The following is a 14,283-nucleotide window of genomic DNA, read 5'->3' as shown; positions in this document are numbered from 1 at the left end:
CTCTTCACCTAAGTCAAGTGTCGAGATTCGTGTCAAATGGAAAATGGAATGCCAAAGACACTTACCTAACACTTAGTAACCGGGTCTCTTCACCTAAGGCAAGTGTCGAGATTCGTGTAAAACGGTGAAATGTAGCAATAAAAATAAGTATGCATAACAAATTCAGGGATACCAATCCATCTATCAAAAGTAATAAGAAGAATACACGTATGATTTTAAAATCAATCTCATTTTATCAAGACAGTCTACAAATGGAAGGGTAAATAAGATTTTTAAGCCATGTTTCTGTAATATTAAAAATAAGAAAATTTTACCCTTAAATCCCAATACCGATCTATACAGAGTTTGAGAATGTTGGAATCAGGATGCTTGATTGATTTTGTTAGGGATGACCTTGTAATGGGAAAGATCTATATACTCAATGTAATTTTAAGGCTGCATTGCTAAGGGACTAGCAATGTTTAAGTTGGGGTGTAATAACTTAGCATTTTGATGCCTTAAGGGCATCAATTCAGGGGTATTTTCGGCCTTAGAATAGTTAAGATGTGCCATTTTCCCAGTTAAATGCAATGTTGTGGCCTCGGAGGATCTCTGTGCAAATTCTGGGGAAAACTGAAATGTTTTCATTGCTGAAATGCAGATTTTGGGAAGCTGGTGTGAAGTCCAGTTGAGAAAGGGAGTGTTTTTGTGAAAATCTGAAAGAATGAGGGCGCCTCTTATCTGCTAAACCCAGTTTGGCGCCCCTCCTACTGTATTAGCATGCTCCCCACGACTTAGCAAACCCTAGGGCGCCTTTTAACCAATTTTTTTTCACTCTTAACAAACCCTAGCCGCCCCTAACTACTAAATCCTCACTTTCCATTCCTTCTAATCTCCACCATCTATTCTAGGGCACTCTCTTTTTAGCATTCTAACCCTAGGAGCCACCTAACTTCTAATCTTCACCATTTAGCCTTTAGCCATTAAATCTCAGCCTTACATAATATTGGGTGTCTTCTCATCAGCCTTAGGATCACCCTAGAACCATCCTAACCCTTCATTCTAAACCCTAGGGCACCCATATTTTTGCTAAAACCCAGCTGCCGCCCCCCTCTTTCTCTCTAGTTCCAGTTATATCCACCATTTTCTATAAAAAAGACCCTAGAGGCCCTGGAGAAGGGGTTGGTTAATTCACCTAGTTAACAAGGCTAAGGTTTTTGAGGAGTTCAAAGGTTGTAGAAGGGGAGGACGCCCAGATCTTGTCAGGAGGGGTTCCTGCAAGCTATTCAACCAATCTACAACTCCGCCACTGGATCTGATCAACCATTCTTTTGTTTTTTTTCATTTTTTTCTGTTATTTTTATTTCTACAATCTTTTGGATTTAATTCTTGTTCGTTTCTCTATTTTGCAAATCTGAATTCATTTGGTTCAAGGCTAAGGTGTCTCGAGGGGTTCGAGGGTTGTAGAAAGGACACACGCCTGGTTCTTGTCAAGAGGGGTTTCTTCATGCTATTTGGCCGATCTGTAGCTACCGCCACCGGATCCGGATTCTGGATTGTTTTTTTTATTTCCTTTGTTGATTCCCATACTTTATTAAATTCTGATTTTTATTTATTGTCTTGTTTAAATTTGAAACATTTAATTTCAGCAATAATAGATTTTATTTTCGTATTTTTTTCTATTCCCGATTGCATTCCCTTGTCCGGATCTAAGTAGTTATTAATTTTTCACTTGCTTCCCTGTGGATACGACCCGTTCTCACCCATTTACTATGTTAGTAGTTGTTTGAGAAATGGTAAAAATTATAAATGTTTAAACTGGTGTTCCAGAGTGTTTAACGACGCGCTTCCAGAGAACACCAAGGTACTTGGACATGCTTTGTCCCCTGGCCTCGTACTCGCCATTCACCTAATTAACCACTAGGAGTCGGTGAAGGCTTCAAGGTATGAGGAGCCAAAGTCCCTGGTCAGCCGTAAACCGACAAGGAGGGCCTTGTACTCGGATTCGTTGTTTGATATTGGAAAGTCAATCCTTAGCGCATACTGCAAGGCAATATCATCTAGGGTAAGGAGGATGAGGCCCGCTCCACTTCCTTTAGCGTTGGAGGAACCATCAACAAATATTTTCCATTGGGGCCGAGTCTCGTCGTCCACCTGGTCCCTTTTGGCCTCTTCCTGGGGTTGGTGAAGGGCTCGACTGAAAGTGCATTCCACTATAAAATCTGCCAGGGCTTGTGCCTTGAGCGTGGGCCTCAACTGGTACTGAATGTCAAACTCTGATAGCTCGATGGCACATTTCGTCAGGCATCCCGAGGTCTCAGGTTTCACGAGGACAGCTTTGAGGGGTTAGTTCGTCAGGACCACTATGGTATGGGCCTGGAAGTATGGCCGAAGCTTCCTTGTTGAAACCACGAGGGTGAAGGCTATCTTTTCTACTTCGGGGTACTTAGTTTTGACGTCACAGAGGACCTTGCTGGTGTAGTAAACTGGCTTCTACACACCATCATCCTTGATGAGGACTGAACTGACTTTTTCCTCCCCATCGAGAGGTACAGATATAGGGTTCCTCTTCAGCCAACCTGGCAAGGAGGGGAGGCGAGGTGAGGTAGGCCTTGAGCTCATTGAAGGCGTGCTGGCACTCTTCCATCCATTGGAACTCTTTCAACTTCTTGATGGCACGAAAGAAGGGCAAACAACGGTCTGTTGATTTTGACATGAAGCAATTGAGGGCAACTATTCGGCCGGTGAGTTTTTGGGTCTCCTTCATCGTCCATGGGGATCCATGTCTTGGATGGCTTGTATCTTTTCTGGATTAGCCTCAATGCCTCTCTACGTGACGATGAAACCTAGGAACTTTCCCGTCGTAACGCTGAAGGCACACTTGCTGGGGTTGAGCTTCATATTATACCTCCGCAAGGTGCTGAATGTCTCGGCTAGGTCTGAGATGTGGGTCTCGGCCTTTAGGCTCTTTACTACCATATCATCAACGTAGGCTTTGATGTTCCTCCCCATCTGGTTTTTGAACACCTTGTTGACAAGGCGCTGATAAGTGGCCCCAACATTCTTGAGGCCGAAAGGCATCACACGATAGTAGTATGTGCCATGCTCTGTGATGAACGAGGTCTTCTCTTCATCATCTGGATGCATCTTTATTTGATTGTATCCAGATAAGGCATCCATGAATCTGAGTAGCCCATACCCTGCAGTGGCATCAATGATAATGATACAGTCTATCCTTGGAAAAGGAAAACTGTCCTTGGGGCAGGCTCGATTAAGGTTTGTGAAATCAATATAGATCCGCCATTTCCCATTAGCTTTCTTCACCATTACCACATTTGACAGCTAGTTAGGGTAGTGTACCTCTCGGAAGAAGTTGGCATCGAGTAACTTTTCAACTTCCTCCTCTATGGCCTTCCAACGGTCTGATGCAAAGTTCCTCTTCTTCTGCCGAACCGGTCTAGAGCTCGGGTCCACGCTCAGCCTTTGTGTAATGACCGAAGGGTCAATTCCGGGCATATCAGCACAGACCAAGCAAAGACATTGGCATTAAGTTTGAGGAAACTTACCAGTTCGGACAGGCTCTCAGGGGGAAAGTTGGACCCAACACAGACGGTCCTATCAGGCTCATCCTTGTCTAGGGGGACCGAGACGAGGTCCTTGGCTGGTTTACCTTGGCTCACTGGCTCCTCTCTGAGGTCGAGGCCCTCAAGTGGCAGGGTCTCTTTGCTCTGGCCCTTCAGTGCAACCACATAACACTAGTGGGCAGCGTGCTGATCCCCACGAACAACTCCGATGCCATGCTTGGTGGGGAACTTCAAGGCGAGGTGGTAGGAGGAGATAGCCGCCCGGAGTGCATGGAGGATCGGCCATTCCATGATAGGATTGTAGGGTGAGCCAATTTTCACGACCAAGAACTCTGTCATCCTTGTCACCTGTTGGGGCTCCGTCCCTTTCATGACTGGTAGGGAGATCTTGTCCTCTTGCTTGACGATGCTGCCGGAGAAGCCGACTAGTGGGGCGTCTATTGGTTAAAGGCATTCTAAAGCTATATTCATCTTCTCAAAAGCCTCGTAGAAGAGGATGTCGGTGGAGGAGCCACTGTCTACAAGGATCCTCTTGACTATGAAGTTCGCAATGACGGCCAAAACCACCAATGTGTCGTCATGGGGGATTGCTACCCCCTTCAGGTCCTCGTCCGTGAAGGAGAGGGCTTCTTGTTTCAACTTCTTGGGGACCGGCCCCTAGATGTTCAACTGCTTGGCGTAGGCTTTGCGAGCCGAAGCTTAGGCTCCACCTGAGGTCATGCCTCCCACTATGATGTCAATGACGCCTGGTACTTGCTGGTGGTGGTATTGCTGTTGTTGAGGGGACGAGGTGTCAGCCTTGGCTCTGACGTATTGCTTGAGGTGGCCCCGACGAATGAGGGACTCTATCTCATTCTTGAGATCGTAACAATCCTCAGTGTCGTGGCTTGTGCCTCGATGAAACTTGTAGTATTTCTTGGGATTCCCCCGACGGGGGTTCTTCTTCAACTTCTCAAGCCACTTCATAAATTTCTCCAGGCCGATCTGCATTAGAATTTGCGTACGGGTGGAGTTGAGTGGTGTGTATTGGTTGTAAGCCAACGCCGGGGCCGAAGGCTTTCTGTTGTTGTTCCTGCTACGGTTCTAGTCCCCATTCTTCCTCTTCTTCTCATGGGCTCCATCCCAGTGCTCCGTGCCCTCTCGTAGGCATCCGTGGCCAAGGCCTCCTCAACTGCAATGTATTTCTGGGCCCTTTCCAAGAACTCCAGCTTCGTCTTCGGCCAACTCTTGGCCACGGAACATTTGAAGGCCGAGCCGGGGAGGAGCCCACTGATGGCGGCATGCATGGAGATTAGGGTGTCGAGGTTGCGGACCTCCATTTCTTCTTTCTTGAAGCAGTCAATGTATGACCATAGGCTTTCCCCTCGCTTCTGCTTAAGAGCCATTAGCGAGACAATCCTCTTCTGAGGGCATCGACTCTTGATAAAGCATGCGAGGAACATGTTGGAAAATTGCTCCCACGAATTGATGGATCGAGGTGGGAGGCTTGAAAACCATCGCTGAGCAGCTCCCTTGAAGGTTGCCTAGAAAGTTCGGCACGTCAAGGCATCGGAGTACCCATATAGGATCATGAGTGCCCTGAAGCTCTCTAAGTGGTCGTCCGGGTCAGAGTTCCCATTGTACATCTCCCAGGCGGGGGTCTTGAAGTTTGGGGGCAGAGGCTCGACGATGATATCCGGGGAGAAAGTATCCATTCTCCCTTGCCAAGAGCTTTGTCTGACCGAGATGTCAGTTCAGCCCTCCTTGACCTGCTTGAGTTCGGCCTTGACTGCACCGAGCTCGGCTCACAGTTCAGCGTACATGGGGTCAGGCCTTGGCCTGGGTGCCGTCTCGATCTTCGCGGACGTGATGGTGTTTGACGTGAATTCCAATGTGCTTAGAGTTGAGGCCGTGCGCCTCGTGCCTAGCGCGGCGGTCGTTCAGGACGTTTCAGAGGTCTGTGATGTGAGGGGAAGAGGCTCGGCCCTCGGCCCTCGGGTCGGCCTTGCGGCATCAGTGATGCTGTTCGGAGGGTTGGTGGCTGTCCTCTGACTGTTCTGGTTCTTCCTCCCTTTTGTTGGGAGGTCTAGAGTTCCCCACTCTCCGGCTGAGGGATCTGGAATTGTCCTCCCTTCGGCTAGGAGGCCTGAAAATGCCAGAGCGTGGGCCGGCCGAGCGATTGCTGCCAAACGCTGAGGGCTCGGCCCACTATGCATGGCCGAGGCAGGGGGCCGACTGTGTTGACTCCCTAGTGGGGCAGTCACCTTGGGGGCGACCTCCTACCTAGTGAAGGTTCTACTCAACTCGCTATGTTAAATATTAAGGCGGTAGAGCACGGCTTGGAACTGTTCATTGGTTACGAGATTTTGAGTATTTCTCGTTCTTCGTACCATGTTAAAATGTTGGAGCTCGGGTACTAGTTAATTTTCTTTAGCTCTTTTTTGGGATACGTATCAGTGTCATTCCCACAGACGGCGCCAATTGTTGGCTCTCGGAATGGTCGAGGACAATAAGGTAATTTTGTCCCTGGACTCCGAAGGTAGGCCGAAGGCTTTGAGAACTCAGAGAGGATGCTACTAAGGCCGAGGTGGGGTGGTCTCCGAGTATGGTAGAAGTCGAAGGTAGATGGTCGATCTCTACTACAAGACAGGAGCTCATCATAGGGCCTCGGGTGAAAAGCCGAGGCAAAGTCTCCGACGGTCAAGTTAGTACAGGGTACGAAGAGAGAGCACTAGGGGAGGATCCTGGTGGTTAGTTCTAGGCTAGAGTCATAATAGCAATTAGACAATAGTTGTAGGATCCTGAGATTGTAACCCTTTTACCAGGAGGGGAGCACCCCTATTTATACTTGACCTGCCTGGAGGTAGGTGGAGATGGAACACCTGAGATGGGAGCCACGGGGGTCATCAACGGTTCTGGCAAGGCCATGTGATAACGTTGTGGTTGGTTCCATACGAAGAAAGCAGGGTAACCCCTGCTGTAGTGGATCTCGTTCCATAATCTAGCACTCGTGGGCTAGACCTCCCAACCTCCATTGGGCTGGGTTGGGTCACCCCACATCAGTAACAAACTAATAACTGTTTTCGTCTATGAAGAAATACCTTTGGGAGAACTTAAAACGAGATATCCTCAAAAGTAGCATCTTTCTGCCCATCCAGATCTTGTAAGCATCTATGTATAAAACAAAGAGTAATCGGCATTATTACAAATAAAAGCCCAAATGAAGCAAATAAATAGGTGATAAACCGTGCTCTATGGGTAGAAGGATTTTTTTTTGAGACATTGTTTGTCGTTGGCATTGATTTATTGATAAAACTAATGAAGTAATAAATGCAAATTAAGTTTATATTACAAATACCATAGAATAAGAGGTTTTAAAATAAATATGACTAAAATAGGAGTGTAAATCAAGGTATGCTTAGGATTGAAGATGAAGAGATAATTCATTTTAACCTTTTTTTTTGACACCTTCAATTTGTTCAATAATTCATAATATGGGCTATTATTGGACAAAACGGATGGATGCATTTAAAGTATATATTATGTGATAGATAAATACTACTTAATTAGATTAAAAGTAAAATTCCATAAAGCATATTCTTATAACAAGTGTTTAAATTTAAAATTGCCAAAGCATATTCTTATAAGCATGCATATTCATGCGTCAGATATAGTATTTATATGATAATATCCATATATGCATGCAATAGACATCTCAAATTTGGGTTTGGTTATATCTGAAGTCAAGTTGGATTCATACTTTCTCAACACACCCAGACCTTCAACTCAATCCAACCCATCTTTTTGGGTTTTTGTTCTGACTAGCCCAGCCCAAGTGGCAGTTTTACTCAATACACATATGTATCATCCACATGGATGATAGTGGGCCCAAATAATAACATGTACATCAACTTCAAAATAAATTGAGCCAACAATACTTTGGATTACTACACCCCTCATTTGGGGATTACAAACAACTGAAACAAAATTCAGCGATTATTTAATTAATTGCTCCATTAGTCCTAGATTAACTCGGCTGATCATAACATAATTTGCATAAAATTAAAAAAAAAAATGAAACAAAAGAAATGTCACGTGAAATTTGACTATGTACAGAGATGATGTGGCGCGGCTCATAAGTTCAAACATGAAATGGAATTTGTTCGTAGGAGACAAAACGAAAAAGAAAAATACATGAAATCGATATACAAATGGGAGTTAAATCTACTGGTAATTATATTGCTTTAGCAAACATTAAAAAAACAGATGCTTTATTACATTCATCTTATACATATAAACCTGCTAATTAATGGCTTCATCACATCAATAATTCCTAATTAAGTTTTTATTTCACATAGCCAAATACATCAGCCAATTTTCGGTACGTACATGCACGATCAAATCCTTTATATATTTACTATATTGCTCAGAGAGAAGTCTATATATAGTTTACTCTATCCCAAGCCTCTTTCTGAGCTGCAATACAAATTCGTAAATCTTGTGGTGGTGGGGAAGAGTCTTGGACACACTCTCCCTCTCCATGCACCTTTTCGCCCAAGCCACTATCTTTGGGCACTCAGATTCAATGCTGAAGTTCCCACAGGTCTCAGTGGAGTAAAACCAGCTGTAGAAGGAAACAAAGCTCAGGTCCACAAAGCCAAAGGTCTCACCCCCGAAGTAGGGCTTCTCTCCAAGCTCTCCTTGTAAAACTTTCAGACTCTCTATGAGCTCCTCTTTGGCTGCTTCTTGTTCTTCTCCCTTGTTCCTCCATATTCTGCTCATACAGTAGTACATCTGCATTATTAACAAAAGTGAATGGTCAATAACATCTCAGAACTAGTGATGATGAGAATTAAAGAAATATGGAAAGGCAGAGAGACAGAGAGAGAAGCCACCCACCTTCTTGTCGACATAATCAGCCCAGAACCTGGCTTGAGCACGCTGGTAAGGATCAGAGGGTAATAGAGGAGACTTATCCTTCCAAACCTCATCAATGTACTGAACAATGAGGAGGGATTCACAAATGGGTCTTCCATTATGAATCAGAACAGGGATCTTCTTATGAACTGGGTTCATTTCCAGAAGCATGGGGCTCTTATCCTGAAGATTTTCATCTCTGTATTCATACTGAATCTCCTTCTCCGCCAAGGCAATTCTCACCCTCATTCCAAAAGAACTGGGCCAGAAATCCAAGAGAATAACTTGATCAGCCATTGCAAATAGATTTGCACTTTGAAGAGCTCAAAGGTGAAGAAACGACTATATAAGTTACAAGATAGATGAGAGGGTATTTATAGTGGAATTCGCGGCGGGGATGGTGGGTCTCATTCTTCAGGAGAGATAAGGGTTTTAACTTTTAAGGGATGCCATTGCTTGCGTCGTAATACAAAATCGATCCCAATATTCCTTTCACACTTTGTTGTTCCGGCGACATTTGTTTAAGCTGCAAGCCACATAGTATCATCCAAAATCCAAATGAATACGGGCCCATTATCCAAACACGTCAAGATTAGGGTTGGTGGATTTGTCAATTAAAGTGGGCTCTTTGATCAAAGAAGTAGCAACTCGTCAAAGAACTATACTATGGAGATAGAACTTGCATGACAAGTAATTAAGAAATATGAAAGAAGCGAGGAATGGCATGTGTTCAAATAAGTAACAATTGGGGATTGGGCTGAAATCTAATTACACAAATTATAGCTTTTGGTGGAATAACCCCAAGAACGACTACATTATTCTTCATGTTATCATGAAATTATATTGGGCTGGGCCAGTTCAACCCTGGGTCTGGCTTAGCCACCTGAGTTAAGCATTATAACTTAACTTGTACTAGTGTAAGGGCAAGGGTTGTGGAAGTAAAGGGTAAAGTATAAGTTGACTATACTGCACCAAAAAGCAAGTATCCCCTTTATAATAAAAAAAAGGTAAGTGATGTAGCACGATCTGGCTGTTCTCATGTCAGATGATTCGGACGCTAATTGGGAAGATTTTTTGTCAAAGTCGAGTTATGTCGGGCTAAGCTGGAAGTGGTTGAGCTTAAGTATTCTGCAAGAAAGAATGTTAGAGTGCCCGGGTTGTCTTTATTCGGGGTAGGCACTCCGATGCTTAAGTCAAGAGTGTTTTGAGAGTTCTTTGAGAGAATGAGAGAGGTTGAGAGTATGTAACCGCACATACCTTTACAGGTAGAAATGAGTGTCTTATATAGGTATCAGTGGTCAAAGCCCTCTTACAACAGGTCTCCTCTTCCCGTGGAACCGTTTCCGCTTAGTAGGCCATATTAATATGTCGGTTACGAGATTTGCGTAGAGGTTGTGGTCAGCCTGAATAACTCTGAGGCGTGCGGTGCGGTAGGCTAGTCTAACGGTCAAGGCATTAATGTTTGGAGACCTCAGGCTAGTAACGCATAGTCGGGACAAGTCAGCGGGCTCACCTCGCAGGTCGCCATTGATTCCTACAACTCGGCTAGCCTCTGAAATAGGTCGCCGCTAGTTAGGGGACCTAACAGTTTGGCCCGACCGAGGTGGAGGTCGGTCTAGGCGAGGTGCCTCGAGCTAACTTGCCAAGCTGGTTCTCTTGTCCTGCGTCGAGGTGTTACTTGAAGGCCACGTGTTATGAGGCTATTTGTGGGACCAAATTACCCCTCATCAATTGCCTCCAACTCCTGAGCCTACATCAGTTTGGTGAAGGGAGTAGCTCTCAATAGGGTAATTGGTCCAACCGGTTCGTAGGTCGCGCCCGACTTGCTTTCTTGATTCGGCCTGAGGTCGGGCGAGACCGCGGAGGTTTTTTCAATTTTCAAATTCAAAAAGAGGCACGCACAACGGGTGTGCCAATTTCAAATTCGAAAGTAGGTGCGGTGCGCACAACAGGCACGCCGATTTCGAAAAGAGGCGCGCTCCATAGGTGCACAAGTTTTAAATTCAACGTTACATGTGCATGTCGCTAGTTGTTGATTCGTTGATGATGCATCTTCACCATTCACTCCTTTGTCTAGTGGATTATAAGTATGGGGTCCACACTGGGGGGTCTCCACTTGCAGCACTGTTTTTGGAGCTTTCTGGGGTGGTGTCCGATCGGAGGAGGTCGCTGTCCGAGTATTGTTCCCTATCTACTTTGTCGAGGTTCTGTTAGTTGTCGTCGTCAGTCTCCTTTGCTTTTCCTGGTGAGTAATTTTCTTTTTCCGATGTCTCACAGCCCTTCTAAGAATAGGTCATTTGACTAAAGGTTGGACAATGAGGCGAGTTCTTCAGGGGAGGACTCTGTTGGGGAGTTCTGCATTGGATCCTTAGTAGGGAGGAGGCATGAGGTCGAGAGGGCAGTGGCTATTTTCGGCTCAACTGAACTTTCTGGGGAGCGAATTGTGGAGTTATACCACACTTACCAGATCCCTAGTGAGTATGATTGCATTGAGCCACGCCCTGACGAAATCCTTGGAATCATGGGAGGGATGCTGTCTATGTTTATGAGGAGGCACTGGTCGTCGGCCTTCAGTTCCCTCTACACCCTTTCGTTGTCTTGGTGTTGAGGTATTACGGTGTCTCTTTAGGTCAACTCACCCCCAATGCAGTTTGGACCTTGGTGGGGTTGATCAGTTTGTGCCACCACTGCAATTTTCCTTTGAGTCTAGACGTCTTTTCTGGTTTGTATAATATGAAGAAAGCCCCCAGAGCTCCTTTCTATTTCTACCTTCCTTTCCAAGCTGGTTACAAAGTGTTAAATAAATTTCCCAATAAATTCAAGGATTGGAAGAGTAGGTTTTTCTTTCTTTCTAGGAGCGGTGGATGGGGAATGAGCACCATCAAGTATAGCAATTGTCGGAACTTCGGTGAGGGCTTTGATGAAGAGATGCATGTTGCGGTTCAAGAATTTGTCCGTCAGAGGGTTGAGATAGAAAACATTTTGGTCGAGCCCATGCTTATACAGGCCGGCTTGAGTCGCATAGGTAGGTCGATCTTTGATTCATCTGCACTTGCATTCGATATTTTATTGGTTTTTAGCTCAATTGACTCTTTTTTCCTTTTTCAGATATGGTGAGTATGGCTTCAATGTTGGCGGCTTCCAAGGAGAAGAAGGCTTCAAGGATGAAGCGAAGGGCAAATCGCCGTTCCTCGATGGAGGGGACCTCGGCTAGTGCCGAGGTGAGGTTGCCACACCCTACTCCTGTCATCGACCTTGAGGGATGCAGCGAACCGATGAGTATTGACTAGTACTCTACAGGTCCTGTTGCCTTCCAACCTCAAGTCATCTAAGGGGAATGCAAGGTCGACCCTTACACCTCAGACATTCCTCGCTTTACTCCTAATGTCTATGTCTCAGTACTCGATCATTTGACTGAACCTCATGTAGCTATTCGGATGGCTAGGGGGATGCTACTACCTAAGGATGTGTGGTTTTACCGCGGCTTCTATCCAATCAAAGCCGGAGTTCGGTTGACCCATTGCATTGGCTAGGTTTTTCTCCTTGCAAGGTTATTGCTTTTTGGTTCTGTGATTTCTGCTCTGATCATGCTTTTCTTTTTTTGGCTGGCAAACACCATTGGGCAGGTCCTACTAGACCAGGTTCATGTAGGCCAAAAAGAAAGAGGTGAGTTACAGGTGAGCAAAAACACGCTGCAGGCCCAGATGCATGACATCCATATTAGTGTAGAGGAGGCAGCCAGAAGAAAGGCGGTCGAAGTATACCTAGGACATCCGCTGAAGTGAGGAGGCAGCCGTCACTCGTTTCTTGAAGTCCCCCAAGTATGAGAAGAAGAAAGCAAAGGACGCCCTTCCTTCGATGAAGAAGGGTTATAAGCTTTGTCGCCGCTATTTGAAGATACTGCACCCTAACTTCAATTTTGGCTCCCTTTTTGTGTATGATGTACCAAATGAGCTCCCTATGCAAGTTAATGAGGAGCCTTTGACTCCCGAGGAGGATGAGGAGGAAAATGGCGAGAAAGGGGACGAGGAGGGCGATGGTGTCAATGACAAGCTGTAGGGCGAAAATGAAGAATAGCTCGACCTGTCTAGTTATTTTGATTTTCTGATGATTCCGAGAGCCTGTGTACTCTTGTAAGTTGTTTCTTTATGCCTGCGTGCCCTTTATCTCTGGACTCAGTAACACTAGTTTTTTTTATGCACACATGTACGGCCGTAGGCCTTTCTTTTTCTTAATGAAACTTAGCCTTTCACATCTGCTGCTTTTCCTTTTGGATGGGATTCTTTCCTATTTCTAATATTTAGCTCAGTTTGAATTGTCTCTAGGTCAGTTGAATGCCTTAGTAAATTTTCACAGTTGTTGCTCGAAACTTATCGTTTGTGTTCTTTTGGTCGAGCTGTTAGTAGGTCGGCTTGGATACCTTGGTCAAATTTCACAAGTTTGTGGACGCAGCTCGAAACACTTATTCTCAAAGGTAGTACTTAAGCAGGTTGTCTATGCTCTACGCCTTGGGTTCCACCTTCCCCTCCAGTGTTTTGAACTCGTACGCATTTCCACCTATTACCTTGGAGACTCTATAAGGGCCTTCCCAGTTTAGGCCTATCTTTCCAACACCGGGCTCAAGTACCATAACTTTTCTAAGTACCAAGTCGCCAACTCTGAATTGGTGCTTCTTGACTCTAGCGTTATAGTACCAAGCCACCCGCTATTGGTATGTTGCAGTCCGAATGTAGGCCAGGTCTCTAACTTCTTCCACTAAGTCGATATTGGCCCTTAGGTCATCTTCATTAGCTTCTTCACTGAATGTCTCGGATTGTAAGGTTGGTACTTCCATCTCCGTTGGTAATACAGCTTTAGTTCCATATGTCAGATTGAAGGGCGTCTCGCCGGTTGCTGTTTTGATGGTTGTTTGATAGGCCCATAACACATTGGGTAGCTCGTCCACCCACAAGCATTTAGCTCGGGAAAGGCGAGCTTTGATGTCGTAGAGGATTGCACTGTTAGTTACCTTGACTTGACCATTAGCCTGGGGATGGGCGACTGAGGAGAAGTTTTGCTTTATACCCATTTCTGCACACCAGTTTTGAAATTTGATGCCCTCGAACTGTTTTTCGTTATCCGAGATCAAAACTCTTGGCAATACGAATCTACATATAATATTTCTCCAAAAGAAGTTTTGCACGTTCTGAGCTATAATTTTGACTAGTGGCTTGGCCTCTACCCATTTCGTGAAGTAGTCGACTGCTACCACTAGAAATTTCCTTTCTCTAGTTGCTGGCAGAAAGGAGCCCACTATATCGATCCCCCATTGTGCGAACGACCATGGACTAGTCAGGTATTTCAAGTCAGCCACTGATTGGTGTAGAATGCTAGTATGTCACTGGCACTTGTTGCATTTATGTAGCAATTCGATCACATCTGCTTTCATTGTGGGCCAATAATACCCTTGTCGCAATGCCTTTTGGGCAAGGGCTCTGCCCCCCAAGTGTCCTCTACAAAGTCCTTCATGGATTTCATGTAGTATCCAATTTGTTTCAACTCGGCATAGACACCATAGGTAACGTAGCATGAAAGACCTTCTATATAGATGCTTGCCCACTATCACGTATCAAGCTGCTTGTCGTTCTATTCTCCGAGTTGCATTACGCTCCTTTGGCAATATACCTTGGCATAAGTAGTTGACAAGCGGATCTATACAGCTCGGCTCTACTATTGTTATTTGGGTGACCTCCTCCACCACCCTCTCTATGGAAGGGCGAGGTAAGTCTTCTATGTAAACTGTTCTTTTCGTCGAGTTGATTGTACTAGCCAACCTGGAGAGGGC

General features: G+C 45.2%; 2 protein-coding genes across 2 annotated transcripts; both read right to left on the bottom strand.

Moving 5' to 3' along the window:
• Positions 1-7,756: 7,756 nt before the first annotated feature.
• On the bottom strand, positions 7,757-8,814 carry LOC104588757 (putative glutathione S-transferase). The gene is made up of 2 exons (XM_010246826.3): positions 8,442-8,814; positions 7,757-8,336 (listed from the first exon to the last, which is right to left on the bottom strand). The coding sequence occupies exons 1-2, from the start codon at positions 8,754-8,756 to the stop codon at positions 7,992-7,994; spliced, it is 660 nt and encodes a 219-aa protein (XP_010245128.1). The 5' UTR covers positions 8,757-8,814; the 3' UTR covers positions 7,757-7,991.
• Positions 8,815-13,164: 4,350 nt separating this feature from the next.
• LOC148801393 (uncharacterized) lies at positions 13,165-13,527 on the bottom strand. The gene has a single exon (XM_088900396.1). The coding sequence runs from the start codon at positions 13,525-13,527 to the stop codon at positions 13,165-13,167; it is 363 nt and encodes a 120-aa protein (XP_088756522.1).
• Positions 13,528-14,283: the final 756 nt, after the last annotated feature.

This window comes from Nelumbo nucifera, chromosome 3, assembly GCF_055504915.1.
Source record: "Nelumbo nucifera cultivar China Antique chromosome 3, China Antique-T2T, whole genome shotgun sequence".
Taxonomy (NCBI): Eukaryota; Viridiplantae; Streptophyta; class Magnoliopsida; order Proteales; family Nelumbonaceae; genus Nelumbo; species Nelumbo nucifera.
The sequence above is the reverse complement of the archived record's forward strand: the minus strand, read 5'-3'. Positions and strand labels throughout refer to the sequence as shown.